The sequence below is a fragment of the Pleurodeles waltl genome, chromosome 9 (assembly GCF_031143425.1).
Source record: "Pleurodeles waltl isolate 20211129_DDA chromosome 9, aPleWal1.hap1.20221129, whole genome shotgun sequence".
Taxonomy (NCBI): domain Eukaryota; kingdom Metazoa; phylum Chordata; class Amphibia; order Caudata; family Salamandridae; genus Pleurodeles; species Pleurodeles waltl.
In genome coordinates this window covers 51371279-51381476 of record NC_090448.1, presented here as the reverse complement: position 1 = coordinate 51381476, position 10198 = coordinate 51371279, and the positions used below count along the sequence as shown (strand labels likewise).

At 43.3% G+C, this 10198-nt stretch overlaps 1 protein-coding gene across 4 annotated transcripts in view; it reads right to left on the bottom strand.

Moving 5' to 3' along the window:
* Nucleotides 1-250: 250 nt before the first annotated feature.
* PLXNA1 (plexin A1) overlaps nt 251-10198 on the bottom strand; it is a 559827-nt gene continuing 549879 nt past the window's right edge. For all 4 annotated transcript variants that reach the window (XM_069206269.1, XM_069206270.1, XM_069206267.1 and 1 more), the window contains one exon: nt 251-7130. In XM_069206269.1, the coding sequence (XP_069062370.1) occupies nt 7035-7130 (96 nt within the window). In that variant the 3' untranslated portion in view covers nt 251-7034. The remainder of the gene's footprint in view (nt 7131-10198) is intronic.

The window sequence follows — 10198 nt, the reverse complement described above, 5'->3', positions numbered from 1 at the left end:
ATGGCGGACTCAGGGAGGGCGCTGACTCGCTGATAATATGGAAGCCTCGAGGAAGGGCGCTGACTCGCAGCGCTAAGCCAGCCTCAAGCAGCAAACCTGGCACCCCGCAAGATGATCGACTCAGGAAGGGGCGACCCCCCGCCATGAAGCACACACTAATTTGACAGGTGGACCCAACATTTTGATTTGGTCAAACAAATCTCTGAAAACAAATCAGCAAAAATCAGACAACAGGACAGGCAGGCTGGTATTATTTAGCAAAAATGTTTAATCTCTTCCTGATGCGCAGTTTGTTTTTTTCTTTTATTTACAAGTACTAAATCTGAGGAACATTAAAATAGGAAACAGCAGGATATTTACACAATTGATCGCACGGAACAGCCGAACTGGCCCCGATGCTTCAAGTTTGAAACAATCACAGAAGGAACGTCCCAGCACTCTCGACTCTCACGGTTACTGCCCTCTGCCTTCTTGTAATAACTCTTCCAAACGGAGAAACAGAAAGGAATTACTCAGTACAGCCCCCCCCCCCCCCCCCCCCCCCGCTCCTGCCCAGCTGCCCCTGCCTCTCTGCCCTTACAGCAAGACATCCACACAGTAACGTCCTGGGCAGGAGACGGGCGTGAGCATCACATCTCCTGAAACACAAAGTAAAGGCGGATGGCAACGTAGGCTTGGCATGAAGGGTTGGACACCGGCAGAGCAATCTTTCCTCCGGTGTTCGTAGCCTCGGCATTCAACTCCCAAATGGGTACCAACGCTGCCTTTGTGACATGTTTTGTGAAATGTGTCTGGCCAGCAAAAGTAGGTTTTCTGTTATTTCTTCCCGCTAGAGTTGTAAGTCTGCTATGAAATGTCTTGAACTGCGGCCCTCCACCTAGCAGGCTTGGATTGTCATGTATTTGTGCCACCCAGCAACGACCAGGCTTTTTTTCCCTTCAAAATGGACGCCTACCACCAAGGGCGTAAAGCAGACAGAGGGTGGTGAAAGGGCAGAGTGCCAAGAACCGCCATCAGTTGATGCGTGGCACTGCCTGGCTATGGGTCTTAGGACATTCAGTGGGCAGTAATGCAGGTGCGTGAAAGGGCTAGTTAATGCCTTGTGATAACTCCACGTGGCAAGGGGAAGCCCTATACGGCCTAATTAGGCATTTGACTAAATGCACTTTCTGTAGGACCTAAATTAAAAAAAATAATCAGTATGAGATTTGCTCAAAAGTAGTCCTGGGCGGAATTTCAATTATGCAGAACTCATTTTGGTAATTCTGCACTACTCTGACACAGAATTATTGATAACGCGATTACTCTGGTTCACGTAATTAAGAGTAATTTTGGGGGAAAAAATCCTACCACAACACAGAGTGGTCGTTTGCGCTCGCTATTCGTGGTCTGCTGCATTTAATACTATTTCCTAGCAAATAATTCAAGGTCGAGTCCATTCTGGATGCAAGGGTGCATAACGCTGAATGGTTGGAGTAAACGGAGGCGAAATCCTACCCAAGAGCACATTTAGGGAAGCAAACAGCTGCCCAGTATTCATGTTCTGTTGCATTTAGTGTTAATTCTTAGCACAGAATGCAACCTTGTGTCAATTTTACATTTTTCCACCAAGAGATGTAATTAAACGCTGACTTAATTACACAGACTTTTTAGGTAATTCCGCACGAGTATGCGACACGAATTTCACAAGTTATGACCACCCTCACTCAAGATCACACTGCTTCTAGAGAATGGCTTGGAATCTGAACTATCAAAATCTGACACCTATCTTGGAGTTGTGTGAAAATCTGTTTCAAAACCAAGGAGCCCAATTTCTAGAAAAATATACCATGAAAACCAAGATAACAAATTTTAGGTTAAGAGTGGGGTGACCCAGACCTCACACAGATTTGTGTGGGTTGGGAGAGAGGGGAGTATATCATTCCCTTACCCCCCTCAAATAAAGGGGCAATGGTGACAATTTAAACAAGCATTGGCAAAGAAAATCTGTATAGTCTGTGGAAGCCCACATTTTTTACAAACCTATGCAACAGGTATCAAAAGTTTAAAAGAAATAAAAAGTTCGGACAAAATGCAGCCTTACATACGTGATGTGCATATATTTGAAAAAAAAATACTCTTTACCAAAATAAATAAAAACAAATATAAATTAAAATGAAACGTGAAAGCAGTGATTGATCCCAACATTGGCACTCAAGTAGACATTTTTCCTTTCGTTGGATGCGCACAAGCAAAATACCATCACCTAAAGTGGAGCCAGCCAATGGCTGAAGTGGGCAGACCCACTGACCTATATGCTGTGGTGGGCATAAGGAAAAAGTAATTGACACCTTTATAAAAATAGATGAAGAGGGCTGACCGAAAGTCTTTTTTATTTATGTTCCTATATACGATCGTATTCTTATTTAGAATTTTTTTTAAAACAAGTGGCTCGTGAGTTAGCCAAACTAGGTGCAATGCAACACTATGAAGTGTAGTCATGGTTTTATGGTAATATTTAAAATTTTACATAGACAAATAGATTTTGTTCGAGTCTAAACCACAGTATAGCAAGAATCATCTGGTCCCCAGCTGTGTATTATGAAGAGCCCTAAATGGGGTTCAGTGGGGCCCTCAAAACCCTGCGGTCTCCGAGCCACCGCACTATTGATAGCTGTGCCCTAGGCTATAAAATGTTGTTTTACTTTACACTGGTGCTATATTAGAAGCAAATGTGGTGCAGTTGTCAAAATTTAGATGTGAAATACACTCCGAAACACATCCTCGTGCAAGAGGCTAGGGCACTTAACAACCGCTAAACACAAAGTGGAGTCCAGAACAGTGGTGTTTGACTTGCGTGCTTTTCCACTGTTTTCTTCTCATTAAACTAATACAGGGAACAAAACATTAAATCAATTTAGATTTTAACTGCATTTCTGATGCTCTTTTTGGGTTAAGGCCAACTTGAATTAACATTGGCTATCGGTTTTGTGATGGGGACAATTAAAATCCCCTATCTCCTATTCAGTTCTAAACGAAGCCCGGAACACCTTTGAAAAAAGGTGTTATGATTACACCAAATAATAGTGCTAATTTTGCTGCATTGGGTGGAAGGGTGAGTCAGCCATGCTGGGTTTGAACAATCCGTGGCCTCACAGTTTCTGCTGCAGGAGCATTTACCTACTGAGCTAGTACACCATCTCTCTGGGTCTATACCCATGAACATGGCCACTCGTCAAAGCAGTCTGCTGCCCATTGACAAGTTCATAGCCGTAAGGCAATGGTCCTAATGTATTCTAATTTAACAGAGAATTGCAACGGTTAAATAACCACAAACATTTCCCACTCCAGTTTTTGCTCACGGAACGGCAACGCTACCATATACACATTTTCCAATTGCTCAAATGCATGTGCGCAGTTAATCTAGAAATTTATAAAAGGGCAATGAATTGGTGGTGTCCGCCACAGGTGTACATGTGGCCTGTTCTAGAGAGATTCCCAGACAAGCTGGCGCATTTCAAAAGCCAGAAGAGGTTTGAAAGAGTCCGTAATGTCACAATGAATACTTGGGAAATCTCCCATTTTTAAACAGGCCTGAAGCATGGCTGCCTTGTCCCCATGCTAATACCCTTTCAGAGGCGCTGGCCTGTCAAGAAATGTCCCTACTTTCAGATTGAGCAGAGCACACCAGCACCTGTCACAACGCCCCCAATTCAGTTCACCTCCCTACACCACTAAAAACTCCTTCTATGTGGAGTTCTTTATAATACACAGCTAGGTATGTCCCTGACATAAGTGATAAGCCCTACACATATTTTGGCACCATTTTAATGAACAACCTCAATAAGGAGGCACTGATGCCAAACTGTACACAAGTGTAGAAAGGGATATCAATATAACTGGAGTTTCTAAATTCTTTCAGTTCACAAAGTACTACAGTTATCTGAGCTCCAACTTTTCGTGCCTTGCAAGAGTTAACGGAGGGAACCACCATCTGCCTATAAGACAAGCTTCTGTGTTACAAAACAGACTGCAGCTTGTCATGGTAAAAGAATAGCCTTTGCTGTGGGTACAGGCATGGGGACAACGTTTACTTCACCACGCTACAATTAAGAAAAAAAGGTGTAGGCATCCACAACCTCCGACAGGTGTGAAGAATTAACCCTTGTAGTAAAAATCTAGCACCACCTTATACAGCCACCAACAACTGCACATCTGTGTAATAACTAAAGTTGGTGTAATTTTGGTAGTGCTCCCTCTGCCTCTGATTAAAGGTAAATCTGCAACCAGTTTGAAAGGATGCACAGATGCCATCACTGAAGGCCCTTTAAATAAGTCACCAGAATTATTTATAATGTGATAAGATGTCAATATTTTACCTCTCCATTAAAAAGACACCCCAAGAGGGTGCCTACTACTAACAATTCAACTATGAGGCAGAAAGAAGAGTGGCTTGTAGATGTCTTCAGAGGTGGAAAATGTCATTATGGGAACACAAAAGTTCACTTGTTATTTTGTGCCTACATTCCGTGAAAAATAGTTCTTGGTAGGGACTTTGAGACACAGCAGGTTCAAGGGAAGAGAACAGGATATTATACGTTTTAAATGATTCATAAATTTAAAATACTTATATATATTTTTAAAACCAAGTTAAAATTTAGATAGGGGGTGTATTTATAATATACACCTTTAAACAAATCTAGGTTGAACTTAAACCCTATAATGCATATTGCTTCCTAATTATAAGACTTAGCTTTAGTTTTAAAAGGGAACCTGGCATGTTTGTTTAATTGCACCTCAGAGTATCCACCACCATTTAAGTTATGTAGTTCCCAGTACTGCTTTCTGCATGAAGTTTAAACCACAGGCATAAAAAAAAAAAAGGAGATGTAAGACGGCCGTACCAATGCCGATTTTCAGGTTAACCACTACGAAGTGGAGCTCCATTGAGGTTAGCAGCACCATGAACATATGGCCAGGATTCAGCTATCTTGGATCTATGTTGGACACTCTAGTTGTAAATGAACACCTCAGTGGAAATATACAGTGCCATTGGATGGTCTTTAAAATTCAGGATTAAAACTGTGAAATAATCTGATTCTGATCTAAAATGTTAACTCTTCAGTGAGAAATATAACCTAACCCTCTGATTCCTTCAAACCAACCTAGGCAAGTCAGCTCCATTTTGGAACCTATTAGTAATATAACAATGTGCCAACTATACTGACTTTCGTAACTGTGAATGCCTTGAAATGGGACAACTTTGTTTGAAACTTGATGAATGGAAAGAACAAAAGTGGACAAGAAAGAACATCTTGCATTCATGCGAACCAACAAAATAGGAGAAACATGAAGAGCAGTTTTGCACCTTGAGTAGCTCCATTCTCCCCCTATAAAATTATCATTTGTTTGGTCACCTTACTGCTCAGCACCGACACCCACCCTCTGAATGTTTTTTTGGCACACCTGAAGTCCTGGTTGAGTCAGGCCCAGGAAACACCCTGAAGTACCAATGCTGACTTGACAAGAGCGGTCCTGTGTGTAGCCCTGCCTTACTCACCCTAGGGTGGCACCAACATGGTAGGTTAATATTCTCTAAAGCCAGAGACACTTAAACATGGAGAAAACAAAAATGACAAAAAAAGGTGTTAACCAAGTGGGCATCTTACAAGTCTCAAACAGAATGCCCAGCATGGACCTGGCGGGATGACTTAAAATTCATAAATGATATTAAGGGAACAGAAGACATTAAAAAACATATGTAATGAAACCTCAACTGGGGGACGAAATCACAGAAAATCTTCAAATGTGTATATCTAAGACCTAATAGCCAGGAAAAAAGGCGTGAGAATATACATCCATGCCGTTAATGTAACCTTTTTTGAGAACTCTGGCACAATCTCAAGCGAGACCAGAGCTGTCCGGGACCATTTCTGTATTGCTGCGGTAATGATGGGTCCCTCCAACCCCCTTCATTGTAGGTGCCTAGCTGTGCAAAGCATTGTGGGATTTCTCCCCTCTGTACCATAATTCATATTTGAAATCAAGAGGAGGCACTGTATGCGGAGGGGGGCTGGAGCGGCCGCCTTCATCTGTGATGTTCCCTCTTGAAAAGGAACAGAAAAGGTAACATAAAAACTGCTACTTTGTCATAAACTAGTTCAGCCTCCCCGCTTGCGCCTCGAGGATCTAGCAATGCAGTTATCCATTCCTATGCTGCAAAAGCTCCTTTGTTTTTGCTTGTAACCCTTATGCCGCAAGGCATGTAACATTTAAATAATAGCATATTTCTCCTAACAAAAATCATTTGTTCTTTTTTTTCTCCACTAAACGACATTCAAATAAAACATGGCACAGGACACGTTCAATGAAATAGCAAAAACTTCGGGAACTTTGTCTTTTTTCCAACAGTGGGAAATCTGTTTGTTCGCTTCATTGTTTCAAAATTAATTATTTTGTTCTCCTGTCCTCTTTTTTTCCTGTTAAAGTTCATTTTTGATTTTTCTTAAAAACTTCTATTTTTATGTAAATTGTGCAAATATAGCAGTAACACTAGTGGCAGGAGGCCAGAGAGAGAATGGGCAATCGAAGAGACCGGGGGCGGTGGGAAGGAGAAGGAAAAAAAAATTAAAACAAAAAAAATAATCCTAGAAGTCAGAGCAGTCTCAGCCCGCCTTCGTCATGTGAGCTGTGATGTCACATAAGTTTGGGGAAAACAGGCCCTGCTGTAATGCGCACCCTTTCCAGTTGCACCGCTGACATTCTTGGTGGTGGTTCTGTTTTTTGCATTCCATTTTAGATCTTAGCAACTATTTGTTCAGCAAAATGTCCCCTACGCCACTCCTTGAAATGTCCGACTATGTCTTTTGTTGGTTTCTTTCCCATTTGTTTTGGAGGCCCAGGTGAGACGAGCTCCATTGAGGGCGGATCGGAGTGCGGCGGTCCAGTCGATCCATGGGATGCAGAGTATACTGCGGCTGTGCCGATCGCCCGCTGTCCTCTCTCAGTTATGCACTGCTAGAAATAAAATCCGTCCAAGGGGCAGAGCTGGTACTTCAACTGCTTAGCGCCATCGTGTCGATGACCTGCTCAAGTTTACTCCTCAGTCGCTGCCTCCGGGCTGACTCGTCCTTCTCCAAAGCCGTTAAAATCTAGGGGTGAGAAACAAAGAAAGGGAAGAGTTACTGAAGAACAGAACAAGCCAGAACTATCAGCACCTAAGAAAAGAACGTGACAACATAAATAAATGAAGTGCAATCGTGTCGGCTGCCAACTCAACTGTCTTATGTTAAGAGAGATCCTGCATCCAGCATTTAGAAACAATAAAAACGGTCACCCATGCCCTCATCAGCAGCTGACTGGACTACGGCAATGCCCTCTAAGCTGGTACCACAACCAAGCTTCAGCAAAAACTCCAGCGAATCCAGAATGCAGCCGCATGTCTCATCCTAAACCTCCCCCGCCACAAACACATCTCCACTCACCTCAGATCCCTACACTGGTTGCTCATCAGCAAAAGGATCATCTTCAAAGTCCTTATCCATGCTCACAAATCCCTCCACAACACTGGACCAGCCTACCTTAACAAATGAGTAAACTTCCACACACCTACTCAACTCCTCTGCTCCCCTGACCTCGCCCTCGCCACAGTCCCCTGCATCCAACGCACCACCTCCGGCGGCATATCCTTCTCCCACCTCGCCTCCAAGACCTGGAACTCCCTCCCCACCAACCTACCCAGGACCTCGTAACTTTCAGAAAGCACCTCAAGGCATGGCTTTTTGAGCAGTAAACAGCAATCCTTCCCCCCCGCCCCTGCCCCCTCAGCACCTTGAGACCCTAGCGCTTAATAAATTTTTTGACTGATTGACTGCATAGCACCAGGTAAAAAAGTACCAGTAAAAATGAAGACCAGAATGGAAAGCTTATTTTTAGACCATGACCTCCTGACCTTCCTAGACTTTTCCCGCTCAGTCTCATGTGGGGAGACAGCTATTAAAAGGTTGTCTGTAACAATACCAACCTGCAACGCTATTGACTCCATAATATTGATTAACATTATATTAGCTAAGTTACGTAGATATAGGAAAGTATAGATTTACCATTTTCAACTTCAAATCAACTTACCTTGACAATACAGTTGTCCTTGATATTGTGGATAATCAATAATGCTGCCAGTCGATATTTCGACCCCCATCTTTAATATGCACTTACGGACCGGAGACAGCGGGACTTGTCTCTCACAGTCAACTCCCAAAAGTAACCAACACACTCCTTTTACTGTGCATTAGTTAATGAGGAACCACGTCAAAACGCTTTGATGACCTCTAACCTGGACATTTTTATTTTTGCTTTTTCTAGATCTTCGTTGCCTTGAATGGGAATTCACAACTCACGGGCCCTGAAAGTAATCACAGTCTAAAGTACAAACAAAATCTCTGAGAAAGTGACCGTTCTGGAGCGTATACACTGGGATGTGCAAAATGAAGAGTTTTTTGTGCATCTTACGCAAAATACAGTTTGTTGGTATCCTGGCTGAAAACTTCAGATGAGGGTATACCCAGGAAGGAGGCTGACTTGAGAACATAATGTTTCTTGGCAGCAGTTTTACCGCTCCTGCAAGACATTTTCTACATGAACAAGCCCCTAGACGGTGAAAGTTTCAGAAATTAAAGAAAAATAAAATAGGAAACAGTTCCCGAAATTCGTCCTCTGCGAAGCACATTTTTGCGAGATTTCACTAACTGAACTAAAATGCTGCCAGCCTTTAACACGTACATAAAACAGAGAATAAGATACTGCAAGGGTAAAGAGGCAGAAATCCAAAATTGACAAAAAAAAAATTCAGGGATTCGCCATCTCCACCAAGCACAGCGTCGGTCAATAAAAATATATTAACAGTAAAGTCTGAAGGAACTGTCTGGATGTCAATCTCTACTGAAATTCAATGTGGCAGACGAAATAACACGAGGAAACGTCAGTCTCCAACAAGAGAGTGAGACAGCTAAAAGGAAGCGGACTGTCCTCACCAAAAGAGACTTTGTCAATGAAAATAGTGCATGGAAGAACTGCAGTGTCTTCAGCAGAATGGAACCGGTCGAATAAGCAGTACATAGGAAGTGCTTGTGCAATGGACAAGGACGTTTGATGACCAAGAGGCACTCTGTTACACAGAGGAAGGAATTACTGCAGACCAAGAAGGACCCGAAGGACAGTCTTTTCACGAGGAGGGACTATTTCATTAAACAGGCATTTCCAATGTAATGGGGTCTCGCGCTTGCTCGAGTTAGAGCTATTAGCATTGTACATTTCTAACTGGACTTTCCTTGCCACTTAAATTGAAAATGAAAAGTAAAACAGTTGACATAAGCGAGCTGATTCAAAGCGCCAAGGCGCCATGAGCGCAAAGGAGAGACACGCAATGAAAAAGAAGTTTGCTCGAGGTCAAACGTATCAGCAAACGTGCAATTATCCATGTAACAGGATCGATGGCCAGGGCAGTATCAAGTGATAGTGATGGGCGTGCGGTGTGCGTGCTTAAAAGCTCACAGAGATTACAACAGACCAGACCGTTCGCGCGCTGAACCTAAAAAACTAAAGGAGACGTCTCTCCAGGATAGGTCTCGACTATCTAAAGGCCTGCAGTGGGGGCATTAAGCTCTGTTGCTTAAATAGATGTGTTAGAACTTGCATGCGCCTTGGGGAGATACACACGTCACTGCCGCCAGTACCAGGCCTGTTCCAATGACAAGAGTAAAGGCATGTATGTGGGATCTGTCTGTAAATCGGCAGCAGGAAAATTAAGGGGGTTCTGAACAAAAGCTAGAGGGAACAATGCCCGAGACATGACCACAATCCTGCAATAAGAACGAGTGCTCGTTGGCGGCAAGGAGCGGGCAACTGCTGTGCGGCATCTCACCGGGGCCGCGAGGGCTGATCAGTGTTTATTAGTAGAGGCATCTAATCACGGGAGGCTCAAAGTCACTTTTCTTAATAAGGACTCTAATATGCATACCGCTCTGTGTAGGGCTGGGGAATGCTAAACAGCTTCAGAGCCATATTGGAGTGGGGAGTTTGATGGGGGAGCTTGTGGCATGGAGGCGGTGGGGTAGGCCCACCTGTGATCCCTTCACGAGTCGGTTATATACAATGTAGATTGTCAACAGGAACCCTCTATCACTCCCAAAGGAACTTCTAAACATAACGCTCAACAGTCTTC